Source organism: Podarcis liolepis (assembly GCF_965112155.1).
Source record: "Podarcis liolepis genome assembly, chromosome: 4".
Taxonomy (NCBI): domain Eukaryota; kingdom Metazoa; phylum Chordata; class Lepidosauria; order Squamata; family Lacertidae; genus Podarcis; species Podarcis liolepis.
Window position 1 is genome coordinate 26,657,499 of NC_139558.1, and position 14,033 is coordinate 26,671,531.

At 42.1% G+C, this 14,033-nt stretch overlaps 1 protein-coding gene across 3 annotated transcripts in view; it reads right to left on the reverse strand.

Moving 5' to 3' along the window:
* Positions 1–622: 622 nt before the first annotated feature.
* Positions 623–14,033, reverse strand: part of EFNB2 (ephrin B2) — a 57,434-nt gene continuing 44,023 nt past the window's right edge. For 2 of the 3 annotated variants that reach the window (XM_083501341.1, XM_083501343.1), the window contains exons 3-5: positions 5,237–5,329; positions 4,353–4,466; positions 623–2,186 (exon numbers count right to left, since the gene is read on the reverse strand). In XM_083501341.1, the coding sequence (XP_083357467.1) occupies positions 1,804–2,186; positions 4,353–4,466; positions 5,237–5,329 (590 nt within the window). In that variant the 3' untranslated portion in view covers positions 623–1,803. The remainder of the gene's footprint in view (positions 2,187–4,352; positions 4,467–5,236; positions 5,330–14,033) is intronic. The other variant, XM_083501342.1, reaches the window with a different exon arrangement.

Here is a 14,033-nt window from a genome sequence, read left to right on the forward strand (position 1 = left end):
TGGAGTGAAGCTATTTTCACCGCCCCCCTCCCCCAAGAAGGCTTGCCCAGTCATTTTGCTTTAGGACTGACAATTTAAGATTGAATGCATTGCCACAGATGAACTTCACATCTTCTGGTGTAGAGTCTGTGCAATCTTTCTCTCTCTCTCTCTAGATATATATATATAGATATATATATTAGTAATCATAACAAAATCTGCTACTTTATATTCCTTGGGTTCTATACACCTACTATAAATAAGTCATACCTTACATCTCCCTCTCATGTGTCTAAATGTATTGCATCTTTACGGACTGTAAGCAGTTTACCATATGTGCTTTAACTCTGAAAGAGAATACCCCAGATAGCAGCAGTGTCGGGAGTACAGGACTCCCTTGCAAATGCACTGCCAGAAACAAGGCTTGATTGGAGGAAAAATAAAATCCTGATTAATATTCAGAGATGTGAATGCTTTTTTTCTTTTTTAAGTGATGGAATTATAGCCCTCTTGACTGTTAAGCATGTGATTTTTTTCTATGTCAGATGTTGCTGTTTTCTTAAACAAATTTTCCCCTGTCCTGTGATTAATTAAAATGTGATAAGCGTAGCAGCGGAGTCTGCTTTTTTATTTTTTTCCAAAAAAAAGGAAGGAAGGAAAGAAAGAAAGAAAGAAAAAGAAATGTCATTTGAAGCAGACCGAGATTTTGCTACAGCTAGTTCAAAGCTGTACATCTTATTGCTGGCACAGTAAGTACCCCAGCAGTCCTGCCCTCATATATCACTATTGTCTTGTCTCCCAGGCACGTCCATTTACTTACACTCTTTGTCCTACTTTAAAGGGAGAGAACTATTCTCTCCCGCACATTGCTATTGGAGAACAACCTTGGCATCCTTCAAATGTAGACCCTATTCAGCTGCTTGTGTTGCTGTGTGTTCCAACTTGCTTCCTAGAACTCCAGATATCAAAAGTGCTGTGCTGCCTAAATTGTCTGGCTTGGCCCAGTTGATATTCCAGAGGCAACAACAGTCGATCAGCCCTTCCTCCTCATATTCTTGGCTCTGCTGACAAGCTAGCTTCGGGACGGAAGATTCCTTTATTAAGCAAGCCCGGTTCTACCCTCCCCTCCCCACCCATCCCAAAAGCACTAATCATTCAAGTGAGGCTGCTACCACAAACGGATGGTGTATGGAATGGCAAAAATAAAATAATAATCATTGTATGCTTTACAGTAGTGATGTAGGTTGAGGAGTGTGAATGAATGCTAGTGTGGAGAATGCTACCCGACTGAAGCAAAATGCATCAGGGATTGACTAAAAGCAAGAAGGATGATTAAAAAGTCTTACTTAAAAGCAGGTCTGTATGACAAATCCTCAAGCTCTTAAGAGTACACACAAAGTCACAGGGCTGCGTTTCAAGCTTGATGACTTCCGACTCCCTCCCCAAAGGCCTAAAAACCATTAGCATCCATGAGTTGCTCCATCTTCCCTGGGCTTTTCGTACGTGTCTGGATGCCAGCAGCACATGGCTTCAGAGGTGATGAACGTACAGCAATGGGGGCAGGTATCTTCTATGCAAATCCTTCCAGCTTCCAAGTAAATGCTTGTTCACCAAGGCAGGAATTCTACAGACTAGGGAAGCTGTCCATCTCAACGTGGCTCTCTTGTCACAGGGTGGGGCTTGCCGTTCCCTCCGCTGCGCCTGGTCCAGTAACCAGCGCAGGGGCTCATCACAACCCCCCACCCCACCCCACCCCCCCACGTCACGGATAGCATTTTGACCAGAGAGAGAGAGCTTCAAAAAAGGTACCGCGCTGAGTGTTCATCAGACCTTGTAATAAATGTTTGCTGGGCTCTGAGGGGGCATTTCTTGAACGATGTACACTGGGTGTCCATAGTCGCCACTGACTTTTTCATAGTGTGGGCAAAAGACACTATCTGCAGTCCTCAGAGGAATGATAATGTCACTGGGTTCAGACCCATTGTTGTTCCCACTGCGTTTGGGGGTGGCTAATGTACTAAGTGACAGTGTCGTCGTGTGCTGGGGAGAATGCTTCCTGTGTCTCCGCCGATACTTCAACAATAGAACCACCAGAGTTATGATGATGATGAGGAATATGATGGACCCTGAAGCTATCCCTGCGAATAAGGCCACCTCTGAACCAAGGATACTGGAATGTCCAGCCTTGCTTCCATCTGAGTTGGGACCTAGGGATAAAGTTGGAAGGAAGGGGCAGAGGGGAGAGACAGAGCGAGAGAGATCTAAGTTCAAAACGATCATTGTCCCATCACCAGTTTGCAGCACTGAAAGACTTGACTGTTGACTGAATTTTTGACAAACCAATTACCCCGCAAGACATCTAGGAACAACCAGCCACAAGTCAGCCATTCACATTCAGCAAGACGCTTGTGTCTGTTTCTCTCACTTTTATGTTGCTCCCAAACCACACTGTGTTCTTTTCATCTATCATCACCCATCAGCAGCAAGGACTGGCACTGACAAGGCAGCCTTTGATGCACACCATGTCTTAACAGATGTTGGTCAGCTCAAAGCAGCTAATAGGGATAAAAACGGGGGTGGGGGAGGAAATTCTCAAGACTCACTATTCCCCTGCCACTTTCTTTTTCAAACACTAATTTGGACTAAACTTTGCCATTGTGCGCTTAACCTCTGTCTGGAGATGCATCTGTGTTGCCAGGTGGAAAGCAGGTTGAAATGCTAAGAGACCCCAATAGATATTGCTTCATTTTGGGTTTTTAAACTACGGTTTAGTTAAAACAGGGCAGGTGGGAACAGCCTCAGATGGATGCCTCAGAGGGTCTAGCCTCATCCTGGGTCAATCAGCTCACACAGATCTGCTAGGGCAGAGATTGGCACCTGCCCTGCCCTTCTGTGTAGCATCCAGTGGAGCTATTTAGCCCACTAGATCTACAGAGGCCAGCAGGGATGAGTGCTGGTCATAGCTGGTAGCAAGGGGGCTTTGCTGGGAACAAGATTCCCAAGTACCTGCAGCTAGAATAGCAGTAACAAGGATGCAAACTGATCTGGTGCTCACACAACAAGCATGTTTTAAATTAAATCAAATTTGGTGCTTTGTCGCTGAGAAAACCTTTAATAGGTTTTGCTGCAACTTGATGCCTATTTTCAAGAGAAAATATTGCTGTGGAGGCTAAATTTGGGTAGAAAAATCCTCCCTTAGCACAAAATTGCTGATGCCTGCTCAAGTAACTGACAAGCAAAAGATTTAATGGCATATGGCAAATAATGGTACACAGGTTAAGGAGTTATTTAAAAAAAACCAATGATGGCACTGAAGTCAACTGACTGCGCAGTGGTCTTAGTCTGAGATTCTTCTCCTCACTGACTTCCCCTCACTATTCTTCCTCATTCAAGTGAAATAAAGATAAGAAACTGGTCTTACAGTGGTGGCCCATGCGGTGGTTTGCGAGGTGAAAGAGATGGCAATGGCGGACAAGGGGACTTCCTACCCATATCCGCCAATGGCAAGGCAGATATGGGATGACACAGCCAGAACTGTGCAATCTCATGGCTGCCTGAGATGTTTGCCCAGCCATAGGTGAGGGTGGCTGATGCCATCGCAATGACCATACCCCTTGCACAACGTTTATGCAATATCCCGTACCTCTACTGCCACCTTCAGAGAAGTAAGAGCAGAAAGGCTGCTCTCCCTCCATAGATGTGCTGCTGCTGGATACATTTCACCCCGTGAACCACCTCAATGGCTGCTACTGCTATTTTTGTCATTCTGACATTTAAGATAAATACTCGTCTTATACTCATCCAAGAATCAGCTCAGTCATTATATATTGCTTAGATGAGTTATTTAGAGTGCCAATGTGATCCGCCAGAGGATGACAGCAGTAATTATACATGTTTTAAAGCAAGCCTGATAAGTGCTAATGATAAACTCTTCATAAATACTGCCAGAAGACAATGGCTACAATCTAGTGCTCAGTTAAGGATCCTTTAGTTGACTTCAATTAGGCTTGAGTCAAGTGTGCTTAACCATGAACTGGATTGCAACCAATGACCACCAACTCATCTCTTCTGGTAAGCTTGTTATAACTACTTCGATTCCTGCCTCTCTCTCTCCCCCCTTCTTTTTGAAGTCAGCAGTATTTCCAGATGGAACCATTCCATTTCTATGAAATGCAAATGAAGAGAGGCTTACTTTTGCAGAAGTAATGATCTTTGACCTCTCACACACTGGTACGCATGCTTCCTCTCCCTATGCAAATGCTTGCTTTTATTGTTTCTTATTATATAATAAACCCTTAATGGTGGGAGATAAAATGTATAAGAAATAGCCTTTAAAATCACCTCCTTCAAAATCTAAAAGCTCTCCTGTTTACCTGCATGATCCTTTACAAAGGGACTTGTTGTAGAGCTTTTCCCGTTGGTACCAGCTTCCTGTTCCGGGCGTTTAGTTGGATCAGCATTATTTGGGGACCCACCAGAATTGGGAACTGAAACAACACAAATGATTCACTACAAACTAACAATAATGTGCTTTATAAGCTGGTTATCAATTTTCACGAGGCATGAATGGCTTTGAACAGAAGATCCTTTATGCAGGAATACAAGAAGATATGAGAATGTAATTTTCTCCTTTAAAGCAAGCAAGAGAGAAAAAGCTATAGAGTTATTTCAGAGATTTAGATTGTGAAGCTAGTGGCAGAAAATGAAGGGGATTCCTGAAATTGGCAGGAAAACCTTTGCAGATGACATTTCAGCATAGCAGGCAAGTTGATTGACTACTAAACCAACCTCTAATTAGAAAGAATAGGTTTTTTCTGCACAATAGGTTATCTGTATATGAGAAAAGGACAATGAACAAAACCCTCTCTTCTTTAGGGAGGATTTGCCACAAGCAAATGAAGGGAGCATTAGCCCCCTTTCCTTTTCATTTGTTTTAAATAATTCTGAGCTCTGAAACTGTGCTTTAATGTTTAGAACGCAAGCAAGAATAACTGCAGCACATGTTGTTCATGGGTGACCTTTCTTTCCAAGGAGAGCTCTCCAATGAAGAGATCTTATTGCATTAACTCTCTTCCTGTAAAATCTGTCAGTAACTTAGGTGCAGAAAATAGGCTTTGCCTTTAGAATCCAGGGAAAGGCAGGCTAATATAGACTCCGCTGTTTCATGCTGTTTCACCTTATTAGCAGAAGCTGAGACACTCAATGGGGCCCAGGGGCTGATCAAAGTTGTTTGATGAAAAACACAGATGGTCTTTACCTTGTCCAACTTTCATTAGGATCTTCATGGCTTTTGTCTGACACACCCCTCCCTCCTGGTTATCCAGGCCTTCCAGTGATCCATTAGATGTTGCTGATTGAAAAAACAAAAACACAAGAGTGAAAGATTTCAGGATGCCACCAGGTGAAGTTACACAAAGCAAGAGTACCTGAAAATAGATGTTATCTGTTCAAATTCACTCCTGCTGTTCAGGTTTACCCAGAAAAAGTTGTGAAACGCTTGACAGCCAGGCAAACAGAGCAGGCTGTGTTGTATACCTAAAGCTGGAATGCATTATCAGGTTTCTAACTTATCCAGGCACTTTTCTTTCATGAACAATTGGCTGTCTTGTTATTATGCCACTGGTTGAAAGAGTAGACAGTTCTCCACACCTACACCTACACTGCCCTGAAAAACTGGGAGTTGGCTGGAAAGAAAAGGGAGTCCTGCCAGCCTCAGCAAAGCAAGTAACTTGCATTCTTCTCAAGCCAGAGAGTCCTACCGATTGAAAAAAAACACAACTCAGAATTTGCAGTTGCTCATTTGTGTACTCCAGTACCTGTGCGTATTATCTCTTGGACTAAACCTCTCTGCATCTACAGTGGTACCTCAGGTTAAGTACTTAATTTGTTCTGGAGGTCCGCTCTTAACCTGAAACTGTTCTTAACCTGAAGCACCACTTTAGCTAATAGGGCCTCCTGCTGCTGCCGCGCTGCTGGAGCACGATTTCTGCCATCCTGAAGCAAAGTTCTCAACCCGAGGTACTATTTCTGTGTTAGCAGAGTCTGTAACCTGAAGCATATGTAACCTGAAGCGTATGTAACCCGAGGTACCACTGTATTTCCAATTCTGCCTTCACCTGAAGGGCAGGGAAACTGTGGCCGAGGGTGCTTTATGAACTCCCAAGACTAAGTTTTCAACAAACTGATGCACACACTCAAGCAAAAACAGACAAAATGAAGACTCAAAGACAGCTTTTCATTTATGCTTCCTTAGCTTGCCTAACTCATCAGGGAGATATTCTACCTATCCATCTCCCCTTAAGGGCAAATAGAATTTGGCAAAAATCCCACTGCAGCAAATTCTCTTCCCAGAGGCCAATGCACACTCCCAAATTCTAGGGGAAGTTGCTGATCAGTTGAGAGCCAAAAGGGAGGGGAAGAGGTCACTGGCAAATTGCTCAAGAAAGCTGCAAGAAGAGTGGGATTGGAGGGGGGGGGTTAGCTCTTGGTATTTTAATTATCTAGTTGCAAGGCAGGGAAACTCTGAAGGCAAGAATGGGTTGAATGGAACCTGCAGTTCCCCATTTTAATTCATGGGACTTCGAGAACGGACATTATTTATCTATTGCAAGGATTTTGAAGTTGCAAACAATATTTCATGCACTGAGCAGAAATAGCTGCACAGACTATCTATCTTGATGAATAATGCCATGACAACTTTTAATATTACTAACTGATTATAGCCCTAATAAATCTGGTATCAACTTTATTGGGGGTTTTCCCCAGTACTTTCTCCTACCCTAGTGCTCTATAGCCTTTCCAAGGCACATTTGCAACAACATCTGCTATCTTACTAAACTATTAAAGGAAAGGGGAAGGCCATGAAAGTCCTTGCAGGGGGTTTACATGAAGAAAAAGCAATTAAGCGGCACTTCTGGTACTAAGAAGAATCTCCTTTTCATCTAATTTAGATATGGCCCCATAACTCTTTCTTTTTCTTAGAAAGATGTACCTTATATACATTCCTGAGTTCCTTCATACTCCCGGACCCCCTTTCACTAAGTGTCTTCCCAGCCCCATGTTGATATTTTTCTTTCTCTAATCTTCTCACTAGCTGCAAAAACTATGAACCTTTTCCTTCCCTTTGATCTAGTTCCTGCTTTTGTTCTACTTCGCCCTCCTTGTGGGTGTAACATAATTCCTCACTACATGAACTTCCTTCTTGCAGCTCCCTCTCATATTATCCTTGTAGCTGAGCTTGCCCAGGCATCCCGGGCTAATTCTGGCTTTCCATCTCACACAAATGTTAGCTGGCCAAATTTCACCTCTTCGTTTTCTGACTCCTTGCATGTGCATTTTTAAAGTGAGAAATTTGGCTTGGGAAAATTGTGCACATCTGCGGGGCCAAGCTCGGAAAATAATGGAGATGTATAGCTTTGTTTTGTTGAGATCTTTTTTCTCCCCCTCAGAGAAAAGAAAAATCAATACTAAGAACCAGTTTGGGACATAAATCAAATGCATCTTTTGCTGTGTGTTTTTTTTTATGACCTCTTTGTTTCTGTCCTTGTAATCTGTACACTGGCCAACAGCGTACAGAAATACTGAAACAGAGCTTCGGTAGAGAAAATAGCAAATAAACAGTGACCATTCTGCTCTTAATACTAAGCTTCAGGAATTCAACTGCCTTTAGCTGTCTTTTGCAGATTAAAGCATAACAGAGTCAGACTGCTGTCGGTGTCTTTCTACACTGTAAAAAAGAGAGAGAGAGACCATCTTGTTTAACCCATGATCTAGGCAATGGCAATGCAACCTAAACAATTCACAGCTTAACCTCTGTATGACACAGCAAAGAACGCTGCAGAAGACGAAATCTCAAAACTAGTGTCACAAAAGGAATATAGGAGTTGTTATACCGCTGCGCTCCTAAAGGATCCCTGCATGCCTTACTTCTTTAGAATCAAAGTTGCAATGCTGATTTCGCCTAAGTCCCTGATGAATTCTAAGTTACCGTGAGGAACATTAGGTTCATGAGGACTGTTGAACATTTGTTGGCAAATGAGGATGCAGTGAAAAGGCTTTGTGCTGACTATTAAGCAACAGAAACGCTCTGTCGCTGCAGCCAATAGCTCCCTTTTGGAGTTACGTTTTTGCTGGGTAATCGAGATATTGATAATTTGGCTTGAAATAAAAACCAGGAACCTATACCTCCTGCATTCCTCATTTGCCTGCTTTTTATGGTGGTGCCCTTTTGGTGTGCACTGCAGGGTTAAAAAACACCATGCAAGGGAGGCTTTTGGTGTTTTTTTCCAGTCATCAACATGTCTTGGACAGCATTTGCCTGGGATGAAACTCTGCGTGTTGTTTAAAGCTCCTGATAGCTGGTGGAAAAGGAGTGTATAAACAACAAGAGAAAACGCCAAGATAGTTTGACCTTATTAAAATATAACTGTCATATTCTGAAACATTTATTCCTTTCAGCTAAATATATAGATTTTTTTTGTTTAAGTGACTCCATCATAGCCCTAACACAGCTGAGAGGCCATTCTCCAATGAAGGCTTAAAGGACATATCAACAAGGGCATTAAATATCTCTGAAAGAAGAACAGAACAGCAACAAGGAGCTCTTGACTCCACTGAGCTAAAACTAAGTCCAGCGCCACTCAATGGCCAAGCTATGCAATGACACTATCCACATCCATATAGATGAAAGCATTACTTCACCACAGGGCAGCCGACAGTCATCACACGGTCTAATGTTGGCACCGTAATAAAAACCGAACTATCACAGTAACTTGTCAAATGAATTCCCCTCCCCCTCTCAAATTACAGTTACTTAGGAACAGAACAGTGGTTTGTCCTCCTTTTGCTGGTATCACCAGCAAACTAAAGAAGATGAACTCAGGCTCCCAACATGGATGAAAAGGTCTAGCTTGCCTTTCTATGAAATCGGAGCCATTTCTAGTCCATGTAAGGAAACACTAAGGTTTTCACCGACATAAAAATAAATACATCTCACCATGTTTAAATCTCTCTCTCTCTCTCTCTCTCTCTCTATATATATATATATATAAATCATAAAGTTGGAAGGGATCCTGAGGATCATTTAGTCCAACCCCCTGAAATGCAATAATGTGCAACTGTCCCTTATGGGGATCGAACCTGCAACCTTGGCATTATCAGCACCACGCTCCAACCAACTGACCTATCCATCCATATCTCTTACCTCAATCTCAATATTGTTTACTCAACAAACTTGTTACGCAGAAAACCACAACTGGAAGCCCATTTGAATCAGTGAATAACTAACGCTAAAGAAAATAAATGATTCAGAATAATAATAATAAAGCTGAAAACAAAAAAGGTTGTTTTCCCATTATTGTCTCCTACACAATTTGTTTGTGACTGACCCTGCCAAGGACAGTCTCATATCTCTGTGACTGATACTGTTTCTGCTCTCGGAACATGATCTGAAGTTTATTTTTTATACTGTTTGTATTCTAGATAGTTGGATACAGTTGTGTCTGACTGGGGTGCTTCGTTTTCAGGCAGATAGCTGGGATATAAATTTTAAATAAATAAACACCAGTCCACTGAGGACTTTATGAACCTGCTGCTTTTGCTGCCCATGTAAGTTAGCAAAACTGGCCACATATATACTCACTAGGCTGCATTTTGCTTGGTGAGTGCCGATTTCTGCAGGCTGAGATATTCCCCCTGCTGCTTTTATGTTGGTTTTAGTTGCAGTGCTTGTGTTGTGACCTTGGCTGTCTTGATTTATAATTGGTTTTAGCATTTTTATCATTTAAATTTTGCGCTTGCTTTTTTATTTCTGTAAATCGCCCAGAGATAGAGACAAAATATCAATGTAATGAATAAACTAGTGTAACATGTTTTTGTCACTGTTATGTTATTTTATCTCAGTATCCCAACTTGTATAGCATACACTAAAGTTACAGGAATTATATTTCTATAAAGAAAGCAGGGCTTGCATGATTATTCCTTGTTTTCGTTTGTTTGTTTTAAAAAATGCACAATTAAAAAAACACAATGAAAAATCTGAGGGGAATACAGAGCAATTCAAAAATACAATTCTAAACATGGTTTCAAGCTCAAGGAACATTTTACTTGGCTGAAAAAGTCTGGCCTTCAAAGGGTAATCTTACATTAAAAGCACTGAAAATCCTATAAACCAAGTTTTGATTCGTCACATTTATATGCTTCAAAAGCTATGCCACCCCTGCTTATAGAATGAAGTGGGCTCACTCTAAATGCAGAGGAAAAGAAATCAGTGAGACAGACAGACAAGAAAGTTTCTGGGTTATGATTTCCATACAGTCCCTATGGAGCGCAAGTAATATTACATTTTAATACATCTTCATTTGATTGTTATTACTCTGCCTCCCGGGAGGCTAAGCCACTGCCTGGATCTTGGCTGTTTTCAACCCATCAAGTTAGTAACATTGCTCTAATCAGATGGAGAATTAAGCTGCTGGATTTGTGCCTGGATACAGCCTTTCATTCACTAAGAGATTAGAAATGAAGCAAAGACACACACAAAATCAAGACACATGTCCCTCTTCCAAACAGAATGCAAAATTGCTTTTTAAAAGCAAGAGGAATGTACTGCAGTGAAACCACAGGTCCTAGGCATCAGCTACCGATTGTATTTTTAAGTGCTGGGTGATGGTGTCCACTTCAACCACAATCCCTCCCCCTTTTAAAATTTAATATTAAATGTTTTGGGCTAAGCTAGCATAACTCAAGCAACCAGTTAATATTCGATGTTAAAAAAAATGGAGGATCTGTTTGTTTGCATTACCCTATACAAGCAGCCCTGTAAAACCACTATGTACAACTGGATAAGAAAAAAATTAATTGCTTTAAAATTTGTACTGGTCTCTGTGCGCATGCCCCTCTTCCCCTCCATTTTTTCCCCACAATAGCCTTGTGAGAGAGCTTAGGTTGACCCATCACCCACTGAGTTCCATAGCTGAGTGAGGATATGAACCCAAGTCCTTGTCCAATACTATAACTACTGCACTCTAGATATCACACAGTCCCAGGTGAGTAAATGGGATGTGGTTTTCCAGGTCCACACTCCTACACGAGTCGCATGACACGCACAAGATCATGGCCTTGAAAAGTGCTTTTTTTCAGGAAGAGATTGCGGCACCCAAAAATGGTCACTGTGCAAAAACAACAACAACAAACAAACAAACAAACAAACAATGGAATGTTCCGCTCTTATCAGAGCTGTTAGATTTCGAATACCATCCAAAAGCATTCATGGTACTTTATCTATATATTTGGTTGGTTCAGTTCCACAAGCTGCTTCTCAGTATTGTTGTGAAGATATAAACTGATTCTTGGCAGTGGTGGGATAACAAAGCTTAAAACGTTAACCATCTCTGACCCTAAACACACACACACACACACACACACACACACACACACACACGGGGGTGATGGTGGTAATGTGTCTTGGCCTAAGAACTAAGGTTTTTAAAAGAGGACAGTGTTTTGAATGGTGCTGTCTCCTCCTGTAGTCCTCTTGTATCAGATCAAACAGGTTTTTGGAAACTGTTTACACAGAGGTATAGCTTCTCTGGGGACGTGGGTGGCGCTGTGGGTTAAACCACAGAGCCTAGGGCTTGCAGATCAGAAGGTCGGCGGTTCGAATCCCCGCGACAGGGTGAGCTCCCATTGCTCGGTCCCTGCTCCTGCCAACCTAGCAGTTCGAAAGCATGCCAAAAAGTGCAAGTAGATAAATAGGTACTGCTCTGACAGGAAGGTAAACGGCGTTTCCGTGCGCTGCTCTGGTTTGGCAGAAGCGGCTTAGTCATGCTGGCCACATGACCCGGAAGCTGTCTGCGGACAAACGCCGGCTCCCTCGGCCAATAAAGCGAGATGAGCGCCGCAACCCCAGAGTCGGCCACGACTGGACCTAATGGTCAGGGGTCCCTTTATAGCTTCTCTGAGCTTAGTACATATGTGAGTAAGAGTAGCTAGGACAAAACGTATCATGCCAATGAACCTGCTGCAAGGTCAACAAAGTCTTCTCCTGGGAGAGCCAACTCTGGCTGCTATCCTCAACCCACCTCATCTTACTGTCTTCAGCAGCATTACAACTGAGCGGCATGTCATCCAAAGAACTGTCAAGGCTCCTCTAGATAGTTAAAACCCTATTTTCAAGAATTTAGGTACTTAAAAATTAAGGTTCTTAAAAGCTAAGGCAACCTGCAAATGTGGGCTATTATCCAAATTTCAGCAAATGCTATCCTTAAAAGACAGATCAGTAAAAAAGGGGGGGATCCTAAGAGGGGGGGAAATCACCAAAGCTTTAGATACAGTTATAGCAAAAAGAACTATTCTTGATGCAAAGCTGTGCTTGATCTAATGTGAATTCACAGGATTATTGAGTACATGGTCTTAACAAAAAATAGAAGTGTGTGTGCTTGCCATGGGATTGCATATCTATAACGTAGCTGCTGCCAGTTGCTTTTACCTTCATTAAATGCTTTCCTTGGTAAAGCATCAAGTAATTACTTCTTCTTACACATGTGTTATCTAATTTTACAAGACAGATTTAAAAATACCCAGAACCACACAGACTGAAAAACTACAAATCAAGGTGCTTGTTTCTGGAACAACTAGAAATTGCACATAAACCAGCTGTGGTGATCTGAGCACAGTGTTTTTTTAATTAAATGGTATTAAAGTTGCTTTTTTTTCTTACACCAATCCTCTGATCCCAGAGCTTCGAGAGCCTGGAAGATGTAGAAGAAACTCATTTTAAGCACATTGAGTTGCTCCATTGCTGTGCTTGTTGATCCATGTCAAATTTACATTGGGGAAGGAACGCGTTTCCTTGTTTGTTTAACTAACAAAAATAAGCAACACGCCATTTTAAATTATACTGAATCCTGAATTCAAAGTGCTTTCTAATGGCATCATGAGGTGAAGCAACACATAGGTCTTGCTGCTCATAAAGAAGACATTTCTACTGCTGATTTAACATTATGCACATGCAACCAGGGAGCTGAGGACCAGAGGACTCATTCCTCCCATGAGAAGGTCCAGACAATTCACATGTTTCCATACTTCTGAGACCATCAGTGCAGGGGATGCCTGTGCCAGGGACCCCCTCCAGCTGATGACCTACCACCACCTACAAGCCCACCCAACAATCATCTACTTCTCAATGCCCTTTGTCATGTGTGTCACGTGTTTTCTTAAGACTGTAAATGTGACAAGACCAGTGATCATGAGCCCTCTTCTCCTGAATAGCCCCCTCCCACCCACCTTCACTCTGAGAACTGGGTTTCCATGGGTACATTGCAGTCCATGCCGGGATCCTCCACACAACAGGGGGAGCCCATTTTAGTCAAGCAGAACCATCCTGGCCCTCCATTACATGAAGAAATGCATGCAGTGTTCATTGGAAAAGGGTTGCGGTTGCAAGCACAGGACGTCTCTCAGCTAACAGTTTTCTCCTCTTGAATCTCAAGTTGCTTATTCAGTGGCACAAGGCCAGGCAGGGAGACCAGAACATGGTAGCTTATTTCTAAATGCCACACATACACACACAATTTAAAGTTTTTTAAAATAATAATAATTGGAAGTCTACTTTATGAAGAGTGATAATTTACACAATCCAAATGTTCCATTACAGCTAAGAGTTTTCTGCATTGTTGTTTCAGTTAGCGTGTTCTCTCTATCAGGAATTGCTCCTGGGAATGTTTTCACAGCCTTTTGAGATGGGAAGAAAAACCAGAATTGTGTTCATAACAAGAGATAGTGCTGCAAAACTCCCACAAGAGTCAACACCAAAGTTCTCTGATCCCACAATGCATGTGGATGCAAGTAGCTTTGCTGAAAAGAAGGTCAATCCCCTTTTTAGAAGTGGAGCAGCAGAATATAATTAGAAGCAGAGTGTTCCACCGATTCCAGTGGAAATGTACTCTTTTGTCTTTGTAAATTCAAAGCATTTAAAAAAAATAATTAATTTACTTTTAAAACCTGACCAAATCTCTGTTGATCTACCTTTTCTCCCATACTGTCTCACCACTGGGCAC